Here is a 19,710-nt window from a genome sequence, read left to right as displayed (position 1 = left end):
GTGGGAACTCAAACTCAGATCTGATTGGAAACTCTGTTCTCTTTTCTGCAGTGCTAAACATTGCTACTAATGTAAAGAAAAATATTTCTGTAGTTTTATTTGTAAAACAAATACTCATCAAAGTTCAAATTTTTCTTTTTAAAATCTTTTCAATTTTATAGTTGAATTGAAGACTATAAAATACATGATCATTGTTGAAAAAAAATTTTTTCAAGCTACTTAGCATGTAAAATGAAAAGCGAAAGTTTCATAACTACCCACAGTCATTCTTCCTGGAAGCAATCACAGAGGATTATTTGTGTATTCTTCCAAAAAGTTTCTGTGCGTTTGCAAACACATATGTAGATTCCCTTTTAAACACACAACTGGAAAAATTTTGTGTCACGACTAGCTTTTATTCACTTAGTAAGATTTAGACGTCTGTCCATGTCAGAAATAAAAAGCTACCCTCGGGGCCGGCCCGGTGGCGCAAGCGGTTGGGTGCGCGCGCTCCGCTGCGGCGGCCCGGGGTTCGCTGGTTCGGATCCCGGGCGCGCACCGAAGTACTGCTTGGCAAGCCATGCTGTGGCGGCGTCCCATATAAAGTGGAGGAAGATAGGCACCGATGTTAGCCCAGGGCCGTCTTCCTCAGCAAAAAAAGAGGAGGATTGGCGGATGTTAGCTCAGGGCTGATCTCCTCACAAAAAAAAAAAAAAAAAAAAGCTACCCTCTTCTCCCTTAAGACTGCATAGTATTTTGTAATTTGTTTACCCAGTTCCCTAGTGACAGACATTTGAATTGTTTCCAGGTTTTTACTGCTATAAACAATGTTGCATTGAGTGAAGGTATTTATATGCTTCTGTGAGTATGTTGAGTATATCTGTAAGATGAATTCTTTGTAATGGAATTTCCTGGTTCTAAAAATGCGCGTTGTATTTAATTTTCTCAGATATTGCCAAATTGTCCTAACGGGCTGCATCAGGAGTGTTTGAAAGTGACTGACAGTGTTTGGGATATGTAAAACCTTTGTTCGTAGTCCAGTTCTAGTGAAAGACCACTTATTCCATCCCTTGCCCTTAGCTAAACTGCCATCAGTAGAAGTATGAACGAAAAAGAGCCTTCACTTTGGTTTTGTTATCTTCACAGAAAAATTAAACCTTCGTCATTAATGCTTATTTCATTCTTGTTGGGACTGCAGTCAAAGAAATTAGTCATGCTGATTTCTTTTCCCCCCGCAGTTGATACCACCAATGTTTTGATGAGTAATCAAGTTGAACTTTATTCATTTGGCTCTTTTAGAGTAGCAATTTCCAGCATGAAATAGCAGAGTAATTTCCTGGCTGTTGAGTTTGCCATGACCTGACTAATGATAAAGTTACTGAGGTTCGATTTCTGGCACTGACTTTAGTGTCCCTTTTCCAACATTTGACTGACAAATCTGGCGTAGCTTGGGTTGCCAAAACAAAATGCCGTAAACTAGGTGACTTAAACAACCAAAGTTTATTTTCTCTCAGTTCTGGAGGCTAGAAGTCCAAGAACAGAGTGCCAGCACTGTGGGGTCTAGTGAGGTCTCTCTTTCTGGCTTGCAGACAGCTGCATCTTGCTGTGTCCTCGCATGACATAGAAAAAGAGAAAGCAAGCTCACTGGTGCCTCCTTTTTAAGGGCACTCATCTCATCATGAGGGCCCCACTTCATGACCTCATTTAAACCGAATTACCTCCCAAAGGCCCAATCTCCAATTATCATCACTTTTCAGGTTAGGGCTTCAACATACAAATTTTGGAGAGAGACACAGTTCAGTTCATAGCGCTCCATGACTAAGAATTTTCAAGCTCACACCTATTTTATTTATCATCATAATGCCTGGCATTATGTTTGGTACTTATTGGGTGCTTGTTTTAGTTTTCTTTTGCTGCTGTAAAAACTTACTGCAAACTTAGTGGCTTAAAACAAGACAAATTTATTATCTTACAGTTCTGTTGGTTACGAGTCCAACCCGTATGTCACGGGGCTAAAAATTAAAGGGACAGCAGGGCTGCCTATCACATTGCATCTCTCTGACCATTATTCCTTAGTCACAGCTCTCTCTTTGACCTCCCTATTCCACTTTAAAGGACCCTTGTGATTACATTGAGCCCACCTGGATAATCCAGGTTAGACTCTCTATCTTAATTCAAGTAATCTGATTAGCAACCTTAACTCCATCAGCTGTCTTAATTCCCTTTGTTATGTAACCTAATATAGTCACAGGTTCTGGGGATTAGGACATGGACATCTTTCTTGGGGAGTTGTTCTGCGTTCAATAAATATTTGCTGCTGGAATGAGAGTCACTTTTGAGTTACATGTAAAACAGCTCTAAGTGTACAGCTGCCTTGTTTCTGTATATGTTTACAAGAATTTCATAAGTATACGAACGAGCAATATCCATTACCCCTGTGTCCTGATCCAGCATTGCATTTTCTTTCCTTGTAAAGTTGTATATTGTCTACTTTATTCATTATGTTATTTGTGTATTTCCTGGTGACATAAATCAGGAAATGTAGACTGCTAGCACTTTTATAAGAAGTTGTTCATTTGTTGTTCATGTTGAAAATGGTTACTAACGTATTAGGAAAATGGTGATTGTTTATCGTGAATGTTGTAATAAAATTGGCTGCAACACTATACATGTTCAAATCTAGATTATAGCTGTATAATATACTTCAAATACCTAGATTATTTTATGTGAGTTTGAGCATTTACTGTTGTGTCTTCTGAGAACTGTGAAAATGAGAAGGTAAAATCTAATTGAGGGTTAAACTTTAGAAGATAGGAATATAAGGCCATAAAAATTCATGTGATGGTCAGGATTCAATATTTTTGTTTATTTAAAGTTTGCTTGTAGTTTTGATAACTTGATATCCTACAAAATTGAGACTGGTTTTTAATTTCTCATTAAAATACATACAAGTACTGTAACAGCAAAAAAAGTCATCTTTAACAAAAATATTTCCAAATCCTGACAGTTCATAATAATAGTGTTTTATTGATTTCGTGCAATTAAATGCTTCTGGTAAAAGATCTGTTTATATTACATACTAAGGTTTTGACAGTTATGATCATTGTCAGGAGCCTGTGTAAGTTCTTCTCAAGAGGCGAGGCTAGACTGGTATTTTGTGAATTCGCACTTCTCTAGATCTGGAAGAAGGTGCGAGTCCATGATGGGTGGACTTGAATCTTGATGAGCGAGTTGCCTGCAAAGTGGGTCAACAGGCTCTTCTGCCTCCCTCACTCTATCCCTCTAAAACTCATCCTGCACGCCACTGTGTTAGCCTGACGGGGGTCACAAAGGGGAGGTTTCCTTGGACAATCATTTGAAAATGGCAGTGAATTAGATTTGAGATAAGGCTGGAAATCTGAGGGCAGAAAGATAAGCAAGAAGAAAATACAAAAGATGTGTCTTTTTGAGTGTTTTGCCTGGCCTCACATCTGTGGGAGGAATTTTACAAGATTGCTCCTCAGACCTGAGCTTATACCTGACATTACAGTTAGTTTTTTTTTAAATGCAATACAACATGTTGCAAAGCACTCTCAAGTTTCATTTTAACAAGATGACCTGTAGGTAACACTTGAAAAAAAGAAATATTTTATAAATTTAAGCCATGTGTGTTCACTGTAGAAATAGTCGGAAAACACAAAGAAGAAGAGACTAATTACCTAGAATTCCACCAACTAGAAACCACCATTCGTAAAATATGATGTATAAACTCGCAGATGGATTTAAAGAGAGGCAGTGAGATTTTTTCATAAGTGCACAAAAGAAGAAGTGCATGTGGCCAACAAAGAGATTAAAATGTACTCACCCAATGACTGTGGTTAGGAATTTAAGTTGATTCAACTATTCTGGAGAAAAGCTAGCAAAAGATATAAATTTAAAAGTGCAGTCCCTTTAACCTAGCAATTCTCTTTCTAGGAAGGAAATAATTAGACAGCTATCCAAAAAATTTAACTGTAAGGATATTCATGACAATATTGTTTAAAAGAAAGAATAATTAAAAACCCAAATTTTAGTTAGTAGGGACCTAGGTAAATACCTTTAATATAATATTAACCACTAAATATGATGACGTAGATCTATATTTACTGGGAAAGAAGTCTAATAAAATTTAGGGAAGAGTGGAAGAAGGGAAGGATCCAATATAGTAGATATATTACGGTCCCATTTCTGTAAAAATATTTATCTACATATCTATCTATATATATATATATACACACATAGATGTGCATAGAAGTTATCCTGACATGATATATATGTGTGTAACAGCAGATATCTCTGAAGGTGAGATTTCAAATAATTTTAATTTTCTTCTTTATATTGTCTATATTGTGTTTGTTTTTACAGTAACATATATATTTATATGTTATAATCAGAAAAAAGATTTTTTTAAGTTGAAATTTGTTAGAATTAAGTTGCATGAGGACAGAGAGGGCTAAGTTTGCCTATGATAAAATGAGCAGTTTAACTGCTCAGAAATAAATAGGCCCTGCTAATTGGAGCCTTGGTTTAATTTGACATATTTACAGTAAAGAAACTTTTAACTGCAGCTTTGGAAATGCTCCCTGCCTAGAGCAAGTACAAATTCATATGGACAAATGGAAAGAATGATAATTTCATTCATTTGAATATCAGATTACTTCAGTGGTGTAGCTTAGGCTGGTTAAAATGTAATACTTTTATGATAGTGTTAAATCTTTTATAGAGGTAGGATTTGAGAATGGTAAGGAACTTGAGAAATCATTAGGTTGGGTGCCCTCAGTTTATAGATGAGGAAATGGAAGCCCAGGCATGGAAGGTGATTTGCTTAAGGTCACACTTCTAGTCATAGATCTGTCGAGGACTGATTGTTTCCTGTTGCCTGGTGGCTTAGCCACTTTATCTCCTTTCCAGATAGTCATCAGTGAATGGTGATGCCGGAGGAGAGGGAGAGGAAGTATCAACAAATGTAACATCAGACACCTTCATCAAGCAATCAACAGTGTATTAAGTGCCAAACACATACCTGAAAGAAGATTAAGTACAGAGCGTAGAAAGAGGAATACAAAAATAATTGGGGGGAGAGCTAGACATGCAATAATTAAACAGTGTAGTAAATACTATTAAAGAAGTGTGTAGGGCCGGTCCCGGGGCTTAGCGGTTAAGTGCACGCCCTCCGCTGCTGGCAGCCTGGGGTTTGGATCTCAGGCGCACACCAACGCACCACTTCTCCGGCCATGCTGAGGCCGCGTCCCACATACAGCAACTAGAAGGATGTGCAACTATGACATACAACTATCTACTGGGGCTTTAGGGAGAAAAAGGAGGAGGATTGGCAATAGATGTTAGCTCAGAGCCCGTCTTCCTCAGCAAAAAGAGGAGGATTAGCATGGATGTCAGCTCAGGGCTGATCTTCCTCACACACACACACAAAAAAGAAGTGTGTGTATAGTACTATGGGAGCTCACGAGAAGGATGGCCTCATAAAAGAAATGCCATTTGAGCCAAGTTATTTGGTCTTCACCAAAAGCATAGGGTTAGAAATGCATTTCAAGTAGTGGAATGAGCATGTGCAAAGGCACAGTGGCTCTTAAAAGATCAACAAGGATAAGAAGATAGCCTAGGCAGAGCACCTGAAGAAAAGTAGGCAGAGGGCCTGAAGAAATAGCATCAAGACTTTCTGTATTGAAAACTTTCGTTGGAATGTTGGGACAAATTCAAAGTGCTATGGATACAATTTGATCCAGGGCTCAAACAGTGTATAACCAGGATAGGTTTTTCTCTGTCTTGTTTCTCTGCTTCTTTAAGCTCATTCTCAGGCCCCCTGTGCGTACAAGATGGCTAGTCCCCAGTAGCTCAAACGAAAGTTCTGGATTAGAGTCTCTTTAGTACCAACTGACCACTAGCTTAATGTCACATCTTGGAGATAATCACCATGACCAAGGGAAAGGAATCCACTGATCGGGGCTTCCCATGTCAAACAAGGCAGGTGCTTTTGCCACAAGAAGGGGATTGCAGATCCTGGATAGCAAAAACTGTAAATACCCACTAAGTGGGAGCATTTAAGGTAGAGGTGAAATCATGGTTGCTTTGAAGATTTATGTTTTCCATCATATTGTCTCAATATTTAAATAATCTAAAATTCTGAATGAAAGATTTAAAATATTCCATCCCCAGTTTCTAACTTGAGGGGAAATTTTAAAAAATGAGTATGGCTTAATATAAGATTTCATTCATCAGTTTCAAACTGCTGTTGAGAGAAGAGTGAGTTCCCCATTCGTGTGGCTTTCATGTACTCATTTGAATACCATTTTTTAGAAAATAATAGGTAAAAATGTCCAGCATTTGTGAAGAGTAAGTGCTGGAATTCATGTTAAAACAGAAATGTTCAATTTCCTATCATAAAGGACAATTGGAAAATGTTTGACACAAACTTGTTTTTGTAGAACTCAAAAATGTTTATACCCTTACATTGGTTATTTTAAGTTTAAAATGTTCACTCTTTATCTAATTTGGCAGTGAAGTAATTACCCTTACATAGTGACATTTCCATCTGTTACCATGTGAATTTACTACTGAATTCACAGAGATAGGGCTCAGCATTAGAGATGGAGATATTAACGATATCTTGATTAGAGACAGCAGCAAATGAAATATTTGAAAATGTACTTGATATGAATAAGATATTTACTGCTGTTAAATATAATTGGATACGTGTACTTATATGATGTATTCACAGGAAAATAAAATTAAATTGCCTTACATGGTTTGTCATTTTTTTAATTAAAATAAATTGCAACAGTAACAATGAAACTTTGTGGACCTGGAACTCTTAGAGAACGAATCATTCCAGGTAATAGAATTCCATCTAGCTAGTTTCCAAATACTTGATCAGTTTTTCCCTGCAGTATAAATTTTGCTCTAAAATATATTTCGTACTTCCTCACCTTCTTAAGTAGAGAAAATTGAAAATAATTCCACTTTTTCTTAATGATTCAGATCATTAGAAGCATCATTTATTGTGCTGTGCAGTGATGGAAGTGTATAGGGTTGTTTGTCCCTTGTGAAAAAGTCATCAAGTGCTTTGAGATCTTGTGTATGTATTAGCGTCCTTTTTAACCTACCTCTCTCTAATTCCTCTTATTTTTTGTTTCTGGGTTTATAGCAGCCTCTTCTAAAATGCAAAAGATTTTGAAGGCATATTACCATTCCTTTTCATGTTGTGTATAAAATAGGAATACCTAGGCTCCAGATATATTGACTCATAAGGGCCTGGTTCATAAAAGCATAATAAACTCTTATTGGTTGAATGGATGTTGTAGTATTTATAAAGTTGTCAAACTTACCCTCTTTCATAATTTTCTGAAGGAGGAGAGGTATTTGAAAGGAAAGAAATTCAAGCTGATTGGCATTTGCCAAAGATAATTATTATAAAGCCTTAAAATGTAAGACCTTGAAGCTACCTCAATAAAAATATATGTCAGGCTCTAAATCTTCTGCAACCAGCGCTTATCTGGCAAAGATCCATGCCATTTGCTGCCACGTCAAAAAGAGAAACACAGCTGTCAATGGACGCCTTTCCTTCCTTCTGCTAATAGTTGTATCTTTATACCTCCTCAAGCTGCTGTATCTTGGTTGAACCAAAAGCTTCAAGGAAATAAAAAGTACTCCCTTACAACTGAATGTTGGCCAACCCATGCTATCAAAATATGATAAAGCCCTGATTGTCTAATATCTTTTTAATCTAAAACTCAGATTATACTTTTAAATATTTCTCTACTATAAATCTTCATCTGTCTCCTTTTATTCCTCTTGCAGTTCTCCAAATGTCAAGTAATCAGACTGATGAGGTATTTTGGAATAGGAGTATCATACTCCCACATTCCTTCCCCCTCCCCCAATATTTTGCTAAGCCCTTGTTTGAAAATACGTAGAGAGTCATGTACTAAATAGCTGCCTCTTGAGGTCTGGACAAAGTTGCAAAGTAAGCAGACTTTCTTTGGCCTCCTTATGTCAAGCTCTTTTGTACTCGGAGCACTGGCTGTAGCTTTTACATTTTCTCCTGTAAAAATTTTGGTGTGCTATAATATATCACATTGTTGTAAAAAAGATTGATGGGCGTTGGCGTTAAATCAGTCCATATTCCATCCATTATACTAGCTTTCCCTGCCCTACCCAATTATGACTGTTGGGAATATGTTCAGATACCATGAAAAGAGAAGCAAAATTTTCCACCTCTTATTGAAATAAACCCAGCATTTTGCTTGTAGGCCTTTGCTAGGTTTGACTGATTGATAGAGGAGATTTACAGCTCAGGTGGTCAAGTACACGCCTTGCTGTTATATTTTAGTGCCTTTTAAATTCAGAGTCCAGTTTTAATGTAAATTCCAATATAGTGGGAAGGCCGGGGGCAACTATGAAGGATCTCGTCTTAAAAGCAAGACCATGGGAGATGATAATTATGTCAGTAGTTAGATAATTGCGATGAAAGTGTGAGTGGAGGTTACTCTGGACTAGCATCTCTTTTTCCTCTGGCATCTCTGAGATGGTAGAATAAGCAAGGGCGATGAGTTTTACCTGTAGTCACCCCACATTGTTTAGTTGTTCTAGTGCATATTATTAAAGCAGCTATCCAGCTTTATTTCATGTTGTTCTTATTCCCTCTTTTTAAAGTAGTTTGTTTTTTTTTTAATAGACTCATATTCACCAGGGTCTAAGCAAGGCAGCCTTCTGCACTTAACAAGCTAGCTCTGAAATCAGTTAGTTGAGCTGATGTCAGCTTCTTAGAAGTTACAGAAAGGTAGTTTCTTCTCAAACGGGAACGTCCTGAAGGACTGGTATATAATTTGACAGTCTGACACTGTGGGATCGCAGGAACTTCATCTCATCCCTTAGGTACCAAGGCCACTGTCTTAGATTTTTCTGAAATTCAAAACCCTGTGTGTGTGTGTATTAATTGTTTTTTCCTTATTATAAATGTATTTAGCTATTATAAACAATGAAAAATATATACTAGTATATAAAGTAAAAGACGTGAATGTTCCTCTCCTCCTAATCCCATGTCCCAAAAGAAACCGCTGTACACCGACTTACTTTTGTGAATATACAGTTTTGTGTACGTCTATATCTATAAAAATATATACGTGTAATTTCTTAAACAAAAAATGTCATAGTATACTTATTATTCTTTGTTATTTTTAGTTAACTATACTTTGTGAACATCTTTCCATGATAGTACATCTGGTTTTTCTGTATCACATTCCGTTGAATGATGGATTTCCCAATTCCCTTATTGATGGACTTAAGTTGTTTCTAATTTTTTTTTGCAGCTAATAGTGTTGTAGTGAGCATTGTTGTATATATATCTTTGCCTGCTTGTTTAGGAATGTCTATAGAACAGTTTCCTAGAATTTATATTGTTAGGTCAAAGGGTATGCACTTTTAACATTTTGATGTATGCTGTCAAATGACCCTCCAAACAATAAGAACAGATTTATAAGCCTGCTACCAGCATATGAGGGTTCATTTTTCCTACATCTTCAACAACGTGGTCGCTGTTTATGATCCAGAGAACATGAGTTGTAAATAATAAATCTCAAGATTATTTTATATTATCTTTGATTTATGGCTTCTACTGGTAGCCTTCAAAAATAGGTGCTTTTAAAATATCCTTTTATTGCCTCCAAACCTGTTCAGATATGGAATGTGCCATCAAGACAAGACAATCTTTTCTAATTATTACAGGTGTGAAATATCTTTTAAGGAATTTACTTGATCATTTGTTGCCAAATACTTCTCTTCTTGAATATTTCTTATGTGACTGGTCAAGTCAGAATATTTACTTAAAGAGCTTGCTCTTTCTAGTTGGGTTCAGGGACAGCTATTGCACCTGTCATTCTCTTTGCTGAAGTTTACACGTGATCACTTTTGAAATACCCCTTGAGCTTTACTGAGCACCTAACACTGATTATAATGGTGACTGAACATTTAATAAAGCATATTAAAGGAAACTTTATTAATCCAAACAAATGTTAATGGATTCTGAGCTTTATTTATTGCTTGCTTGCTTGCAGGTGGATTCACCAATGAACTTGAAGCATCCCCATGACTTAGTCATATTAATGAGACAAGAAACAACAGTGAACTACCTCAAAGAATTGGAGGTGAGGCAACTGGGCATGGGATGTGCAGCTGAAACTTGTTACATTTCACAGGAGCTGTTGTGTTCAAAGAAAAATTAAAGCATATTATTTCTTAAGCCTGATTCTTCTGACTTTTATAGGAATATACTACTTTTAGATGATGTTTTTTTAAAAAAAAAATCTAATTAGAGTGACATTTGCACCATAGTAAGAGAAACAGACTACTCAAGCCTGAATTTTATGCCTGATTCTTGACTCAATATGTCCTTGAACAGAGTTTCCATCTATAAGTTTTTCCATCAAGTATGAAGAGGAATACTCTCTGAGGATTCTTGGAAAAGAGTTTGGGTAAAATATGAAAAGGAAGAATGGTTTTTAAAATACCCTATAAAAATGTAATTTTGTTAATTCCCAAGTAGTAAAAACTAGGATCTTGCTAGTCTGTGTTCTTATTATTGAGGTAGAAAGTGTTAATCACTTTGCACCTTGAAAATTTGCTATTTATTAATGCTAATAAAATCTGACCTTTTTGTTTCTATCATTGCTTTCCATAAACTGATTTTGCGTATAGAAATATAGCAAACAGTATTAATTATTTTAAAAACTAGGGATTTTTTTCCCCCTCAACTCTCTGCTTTAATGTTACAGTGTAAACTGAATCCAAATTGTAAGGGAGCGATAAGTTATAGAAAAAGTAACCCAATTTGCAAAATGGGATTTAGAAAATTATCGGGAATAATAAGGGTGATAAGAGTAGAATCAGAGTCTTTGAGAGCTAGAAGGAATCTTAAAGATCATCTTCATTTTAGAGGCAAGGAAACAATTAGATCCAAAGACAGTTAATTGCCTGATTTCACGAAGGAAATTATGGCAGAACCAGAGGCAAAAGCCCCATCTCTTAGCTTAAAAGCCAGCGTACCTGTTAAACCAGGTAGCCATTTATTTTCTGGTTATGTAAAAATTCCAAAGTTCACTTACATAAATTCAAACTGGCACACCTGTCAACAGAAATAGTTATAATTGTATATTTTTTTTAATTTCTGGGAATTAAGAAGGAAGAGCTTTTAGCACATGTTAACCAACTCTGCGTAGGTAGTAGTATTTTTAGAATATTTATAAAACTTGAACACTTCACAATTTTTTCAAGTGTCTCACCTTGTTCCTACCAGTTTTATCCCTTATAAATTTTGAAATGTTGATTTTTATGAATACTAGGAATAAGACAATAGGTATGTTTATAGGGCTTCATGTTTGGAAGCTTGATCTGTTTCTATTTAAACACAGTGTTCAGAAAGATGAAATGGTGCAGAAAATAGTTTTTATTTTCCGATTCATAGACACATTTTATATGTTTATTGCTGTCTCTCTTTTTAGGAGGCAGTATAATTAATATAAAGATAAGGAGACTTAAATTAGAGTGTATGTAGGGGAAAAATGCCATTCACCGAGTCAGTGAAAATGCAAATGAAAAAGAATGACTCCATCAATTTTTGGTTAAGGTGGTGTAATGAGTTTATATTTAGTACATCTCTTCTGCTTCATATACACAGCAATGACAAATAAAATACAAAATAGACATCAAAATAAAATGTAGCCAGGCCTAAAAGTGACATAAACATCTCCATGGCCCAGAAATGGAACAGAAACACTAAGTCGGGAATGTAGCTAAAGCTACAAACCTGCTGCTCTCTAAGCCAGGAGCAGGCTATGGTGTCTGGTAGTTCGGCTCTGTAAAGGGGACTGACAATATTCCATGCAAGATAAAGGAGGAGAACCAGGCTTACTGCCTGAAGACTGGGATGGTGCATCCTGTTCATGAAAAGGGTCTCAGTGGGGCAAAAGAGGCAGGGAGACAAAATAAAACCTGATGAGCAAAACAGGAACTGAACCATCCAATCATTCAATAATTGCATCTTCAGGGGCCAGCCCAATGGTGTAGTGGTTGGGTTTGCGCACTCTGCTTTGGTGGCCGTCAAGCCATGCTGTGGCGGGCGGCCCATATATAAAATAGAGGAAGATTGGCATGGATGTTAGCTCAGGGACAGTCTTCCTCAGCAAAAATAGGAAGTTTGGCAACAGGTGTTAGCTCAGGGCTGATCTTCCTCACCAAAAAAAATAATAATAATTGCATCTTCAGTTTCCTGAATATCATTTCAGAGCAGAATATCACTTCGGAGTAGCAACTCCAAACCAAAATTGTAAGATCTGATTCTGGATTTGGGAACTGGATAGAACCTGGAAGCAACCACGAAACTACTAGACACAGGAGATGATCGTGGAGTGTTTGGGAAGAGACAGACAGACAGAGATGGAGAAGGGTGAAGGATGACTCCAGGGTTTTTGACCCAAATGATTGAAAGGATGGAGTTGACGTTTACTGAGGTAGAGAAGACTGAAGGAGGTCATGGATTGAGGAGGAGTTCAGCTTTGGTATGTTAAGTTTGAGATTCCTATCAGACATCCAAGTGGGACATCGAGTAGGGAGTTGGTCCTTCAAGTGTGAACTCTGGTGTAAAGGGCTCAAGCTGGAGATACAAATGTGTTATTCACTGACATATAGACTTAAAGCCATGAGAGTAGATAATACAATTCATCTACAAGGTAGTGACAACTAGGTGGACTTCTTAGATACCAGAAGACAATGGAGGAATAGCCTCAAAGGGCTAAGCGAAAATCAATCAAACTAGAATTTTTTATTCTTTTAAACCATCACTCAAGAGTGAGGGCAAAGCAAAGATGTGTTCTGATGTACAAAGACAGAGTTTACTAACCACAGACTCTCACTTAAAAAACAATTAAAGATCTGCTGCAAGAAGAAAAGTAAACCCAGTGGAAGTGCATAGGATGTATAATGGTGAATAAAAACACTGATGAAAAAGTTGGTAAGTTTATTTAATTGTTCATTTTGTGTGTTTTAAGGGGTAAAACTAGACAAAATTACCAATATGTAGTTGGGTTGGGGCGTGTTTAGTGATTAAAGCACATTAGACTCTTCTGTCATATTCAGGAGAAAGTAAAAGTAACTGAATAAGTTAAAATCGTGGGAAAATTTATGGGCAAACATATTAAAAATTTAAGAATATTGCCACCTTTCAAGTAGTCTTGTCAAAGGAGATATGAATCTAATCAAACCACAATATAATTTGTTTTCCAATATAATTTGTTTTCAGTATAATTGATTTCCTTTGTCATTCTATATATTTTATTTTATGTATTTAAAAGATTATTCTGAGAAAGGGGTCTATAAGCTTCAACAGACTGCCAAAGAAGTCCATGACACAAAGAAGTTAAGGCTCCTGGATCCCGCTGTCAGTAAGCAGGAAGGACAGAGGACAGAGGAACATGTTAAATGGACCTAGGCGATGCAGTCAGCAAAATTCTGTAGAGTGGCAAAGTCTACAGGACAAATGACCCAATTTCTTTAATAAATAAATTACAAGGATTTAAAAAAAAAAAAAGAAACTAGAGGGGTAACCAGTAGATTAGAAGAGACGTTAAGAGACAAATCACCCAACTGCAGTGTGTGTGGACCTCATTGGATTTTGATTCAAACGAACTATTTTAAAAAGTGGGAGGAAACAACTGGGAATTTGAACACAGACTGGATATTTGATATTAAAAAATTATTATTTTTTACATGTGATAATGGTGGTATGGTTTTATTTTTTGAAAGAGTATCTTTCAGAAACATACTGAAATATTTACTGATGGAAAACTTAACCAACGGTAAAGTAAGCACAAACACTAAAATAATAGAAATACAATCTATAGTTAAACCTACAAGTAAAGAGAAGATACAAGAAGAGGGGAGGGAATGTAGAAAATGTTATCAAGCACATGGCAGGCAGGAAAAAAAGACAAAAGCAGCAAACAAAAAAAATGATAAACAGAAAACCCAAGGGCTGGCCCCGTGGCGTAGTGATTAAGTACACGCTCTCCGCTGCTGGCGGCCCGGGTTCAGATCCCGGGCGTGCACCGATGCACCGCTTGTCAGGCCATGCCGTGGCGGCGTTCCATATAAAGAGAGGAAGATGGGCATGGATGTTAGCCCAGGACCAGTCTTCCTCAGCAAAAAGAGGAGGATTGGAATGGATGTTAGCTCAGGGCTGATCTTCCTCACAAAAAAAAAAAAAAAGAAAACCCAAGATAATATGGTTGAAATAAATCCAAATAGATCAGCAATCACAGTAAATATAAACAGATTAAACTTGCTGATTAAAAACTCAGGCTGTCAGATTGGATTTCTTATTTGGTCCAGCTATATGGTGCATATAAGAAATACACCTAACACAAAATGTGGTGATAAATGGATAGAAAAAGTCTTTACTACGCAAATACTAAGCAAAAGAAAGATATGGCAGTATTTATACAAGTTCACAGTCTCTCATCTGAAGTCGTTAGGGCCATATGTAGTTGGAATACAGCCTTTTACTTTCTTTTGTTGTTGTTTTAGAAATGTTATAGGTACAGATATCTTGTATTACATTCTACTGCCAAGAGGATCGAGTCTCAAACTCCCTAATCAGATACATTACTATTTCTTTAGTGAAATATGTAAATTTTCACACTAAGAGGATGAAGACTATAAAATGGCTTTTTATCAGGTTTTGCCACCATGTGAATTTTAGTGCAAAATTTAAGAAGAAACTCGAAATTTTCAGAATTTTGGATTTTACAATCCTAAAGGGTGGTAAGTTTGTCTCAGACAAAATAAGAATTTAAGATCATTAATAGAGATAGAGAGACTCCATATTAACAATCCACCAAAGGGATTTAATATTACATACTTGTCTCAAAGGTATGTGTATGTTTATTATCAAAACAGCCAAAACTGACAGAATTACGTGAAAAATACATAATCAGAGTAGGAGACTTTAACAAATCCTTATCAGAAACTGATAAATCCAACAAAAGTATTATAAGAAATAGGAAAAAATTAACATACTTAATCTGACAGAGAGTAAGAGAGGGAAAAAAACACAGTGTGTGTGCCCTAAGAGTTCAAAAGTGGAACATTTATCATAATTGGTCACTACGAGGATGAAAAGAAATTATGAAGTTTTGTTGTCATGCATAACATGTTCTCTGACCACAGTACAATTAAAGCTAAAATATAAAATAAAAATACACATGCCCATGGGGAAAAAAGGAGGAAAAACTAAAGTATTTGAAAATTTTGCGTGCATTCTTAAATTACCCATGGTTTAAAGAGGAAATCACAAAACTTTTAAAACTGAAGTATGGTGAGAGTACCTCATTTCGAAATTTGTAGAATGAAGCTTAGATATACTTAGAGGCAAAGTTATAGACAAATGCATTTATTAAAATAAAAGACGACAAAAGAAATAAGTTAAATATTCAACTCAAGTTAGAAAACAATAAAATAAACATAATGATTAAAATAAACATAATAAAGAAGGAAGTAACAGTAATAGCAGAAATCAATTAAATAAAAACAGTCTTGGGGCCAGCCTGGTGGCATAGTGGTTAAGTTCACACACTCCACTTCAGTGGCCCATGGTTTGCAGGTTTGGATCCTGGGCATGGACATATGCACTGCTTATCAAGCCATGCTGTGGCAGGCGTCCCACATATAAGATAGAAGAAGATGGGCATGGATATTAGCCCAGGGCCAGTCTTCCTCAGCAAAAAGAGGAGAATTGGCAACAGATGTTAGCTCAGGGATAATCTTCCTCACCAAAAAAAAAAAAAACAGTTTCAATAAAACAATACTTTTTAAAAAAATAAGTTGGACAGGGGCCGGCCCGGTGGCGCAAGCGGTTAAGTGCGTGCGCTCCTCTGCGGCGGCCCGGGGTTCGCTGGTTCGGATCCCGGACGCGCACCGACGCACTGCTTGGTAAGCCATGCTGTGGCGGCGTCCCATATAAAGTGGAGGAAGATAGGCACGGATGTTAGCCCAGGGCTGTCTTCCTCAGCAAAAAAGGAGGAGGATTGGCGGATGTTAGCTCAGGGCTGATCTCCTCACAAAAAAAAATAAATAAATAAGTGGGACAAAACTCTAGCAAGACATCAGCAAAAAAGAGAAAACACAGAAAAAAGAAATATTAGTGATGAAAAAGCAGATATAAAGATTTTTAAAAACTAAAGAGATTGTTGTTAGTACTATAAAAACTTTATGCCAGTAAATTTGAAAACTTAAGTATAATGTAGAGAGTTTTGGAAAAATATGAAGTGTCAAAATTGAATAATGGGGAAAGGATAAACTCTTTATAAATGATCTTAGAAAATTGATTGTACATATGGAAAAAAATTAGATTCTTACCTTGTAGTACACAAAAATCATTTCCTGTACAGTTTAAAAACCCAAATGTCTTTGTCTATTATAACAAAATACCACATACTGGGTAACTTATAAACAACAGAAATTTATTTCTGACAGTTCTGGAGGCTGGAAAGCCTCAGGTCAAAGCACCAGCATGGTCACGTTCTGGTGAGGGCTCTCTTCCTGGTTCATAGCTGGCACCTTCTTGAGGTACCCTCACGTGGTGGAAGGGAGGGGAGCTCTCTGAAGGCTTTTTTATAAAAGCACTAATCCCATTCATAAGGGCACCGTCCTCATGGCCTGAGCAGCTCTCAAAAGCCCCAACTCCTAATAGCATCACCTTTGGGGTTAGGATTTCAACATATGAATTTTGGGGGGATAAAACCATTCAGATCATAGCACTAAATATGAAAAGTGAAACTTTAAAACTTAAAAAAATAGGATATTATGTTGATATATTTATGACATCAGGATAGAGAAGGAATTCTTAAATAACACAGAAATCACAAACAAGAAAACAATTGATAAAGTTGACCATCTTAAGTTTAAAAGTTTCTCTTTAGCAAATGACACCATGAGCAAAATTGAAAGATAAGCTACAAGCTGGGAGAAGATATTTGCAATGTGTATAACTGATAAAGACTGAGTTTACAGAATTACTCTTTTCATAAATTTCTATAAATCAATTAAAAAACTGGGAAAAAATGGGCAGACTTGGACAGTCAATTCACAAAATATTTCATAAACATGAAAATATGTTCAATCTCATTAATGATTGCATTAGTTAAGATAGTCTACATTTTGTTGCGGTGTGTGTCAACTTTTACGTTGGCAACAAATAGTCCCAAAATCTCGATGCTATTCTCATGAAGGAAGGCAGAGTCTAAAAGAACAACCACTAATAAGCCGGTTTAAAGTTTCTACTTAGAGGTGACATACACCATCTCTACTCACATTCCATTGGCCAAAGCAAGTCACATGGCCAAGCCTGAAGTCAGTAGGGCAGTGTAGTATAGTCTAGCCACAGGAAAAGAGAGGAGAGGGAACCAGTAATTGGAGACAGATCAATTAGTAACATCCCAATAATCTTAATGGCTTAAAACAATAAGGTCACACTAAATGTCGCTCTAATCCTTATGCCAGGACCCAAGATGACAGAGTAGCCACTGTCTGGAAAATTGCCATTCTCAGTACATGAGAGAAAAGAAAGAACATGGTGAAGCGTACATTGTCTCTAAAAGTGCTTCCCTCTAGAAGAGTCAAATGGCACTTCTCATGTTGCATTGGCCAAAACAAGTCTTATTGACCGCGTCTGAGTCCAGCACAACAGTGATGTCGAGTCCTCTTGTAAGGAGAGTAGCAAATGTGTTAATAGTAGTAACAGTCTACCCTAATAATTATAACAAGGTAACATGTCATACCCACCAGATTGACATAAATTAGGAAGCATGACAAAACCAAGTGTTGGTCAATTTGTGGGGATATGGATGTTATCATAATGTGTTGGTAGAATTCTAGTTGTTAGAACTACTTTGAAGAGCAGATTGACAGTGTCTAGATAAAACTGAAAATGTGCATTCCAGAGGACCCCATATTTTTATCCCTGCTGAAACTTGAACACGTGCACAAGGAAACTTTTGTAAGAATATTGTGGCATTTTAATAGCAAAAAAAAATTAAAAAAAGAAACAACCTAAAGGTTTACAGGAAAATGGATAAATTTTTCTACATCCATTAAAATGAAAAATTTAGAGCTATACTGACCAATGCAGATAAATCTCAAAAACATAATATGAGGTTAAAAAAAAGAAAGTTGTAGAATGTTATGTGCAGTATGATACTATTTATGTAAAATTTTAAAACTTGCAAAGCAATGCTGTATGTCGATTTTGGATATATAGATATAAAGTAACATTTTAAGAGAATAAGACTAATATAGTAATATTTTATAAAAATATACATAGAAATGATGGATAAAACAAATTCAGGCTAGCAGTAACTTTGGGAAGGGAGAAGGGGATTTCCAAGGCAGTAAAGAAGGGCTTCAACTACTTTTTTTTTTCTTTTAAAAAAAATCTGAAGTGAGTATGGCAAAATGTTATGATATGATAGATATGGGTGGCAGAAACATGGGTGCTTATGTAATTCCTCTGTATGTTTGAAAAAAAAAATTATGAGTAGCAGAAATTCACCTGGAACACAGGGCATTAGGGGAAGTTATTCCAGGTAGCAGTATCAACATGCTGGATGTCTTGAAGGACTGAAATAGAATGTGCTTGGACAATTCGAGGGAGTTTTAATTGCTGAGCCATTCTGTGCCGGGGAAGTTAAGTTGATAGATGCAGCTTTATAGGTAGTCAGAGATCATATTATGAAGGCACTCATGTGCCAATATTATAAGTGTCATGTTCTGTTCCTTTCTGTCTGTGGACACCTGTTTAGAGAACCTAATTTCTGTCAACTGAGTTAACTTAGTTGGCCATGTTCAGAATCCTCGTCTCCTTCTAGAGGATTCGCTGACTTCTTTAACACATTGAATTCTTCTTTCTCTTACGTGGTATCTAGACTGAAATATTAGAAAAATCCACTGTGTTTTTATTTTCTTCTCAACAGAAACAATTAGTTGCTCAAAAAATTCACATAGAAGAAAATGAGGACAGAGACACGGGACTGGAGCAAAGACATAATAAAGAGGATCCAGACTGCATCAAAGCCAAGGTGCCCTTGGGGGACCTGGACCTGTATGATGGCACGTACATAACTCTGGAGAGCAAAGACATCAGGTAAAGAGATTCCCTGCCCAAAAATACAATTATGTTTTCCTGGGCAGACCTCTCTCAATAAGTTATTTTTCTAATGAGTATAAGCTTTAATCACAGATGAGTTTATTGAAATTTGAAAGTTCAAAATACATACCACATGTAGAATTTTTACAAATCAAATATATTTAATACCACAGTAGAAAATGGAACAACTTATACTAAAAGAAATACAAATGGCCAATAAATGTGGAGAAAATGTTTCTCAGGAATGAGCAAATGAGTGCAAATGAAAACATTTAGATAGTTTTCATCTATCAAATTGGAAAAAATATTTAAAAATTAGGAACTGGTAAAAATGTGGAGAGGCTGTCAATAAAAGTGTAAATTTAACATTTCTGGAAAGAATTAAGCAGTGTTATGTTAGCTTTTAAAAAGTGCACAATCTTAACATTCTCTGACCTACTTATTCTAACTCTTGATTTACCTCCTTTAAGTTGAACTCCCAAAATATTTTACTCTAACAATAGCTG

At 36.3% G+C, this 19,710-nt stretch overlaps 1 protein-coding gene across 5 annotated transcripts in view; it reads left to right on the top strand.

Moving 5' to 3' along the window:
* The window catches only part of TTC17 (tetratricopeptide repeat domain 17), a 118,543-nt gene that overhangs the window by 9,978 nt on the left and 88,855 nt on the right, over nt 1–19,710 (top strand). For all 5 annotated transcript variants that reach the window (XM_058527119.1, XM_058527118.1, XM_058527120.1 and 2 more), the window contains exons 2-3: nt 10,068–10,157; nt 19,032–19,201. In XM_058527119.1, the coding sequence (XP_058383102.1) occupies nt 10,068–10,157; nt 19,032–19,201 (260 nt within the window). The remainder of the gene's footprint in view (nt 1–10,067; nt 10,158–19,031; nt 19,202–19,710) is intronic.

The sequence above is a fragment of the Diceros bicornis genome, chromosome 31 (assembly GCF_020826845.1).
Source record: "Diceros bicornis minor isolate mBicDic1 chromosome 31, mDicBic1.mat.cur, whole genome shotgun sequence".
NCBI lineage: Eukaryota > Metazoa > Chordata > Mammalia > Perissodactyla > Rhinocerotidae > Diceros > Diceros bicornis.
The sequence above is the reverse complement of the archived record's forward strand: the minus strand, read 5'-3'. Positions and strand labels throughout refer to the sequence as shown.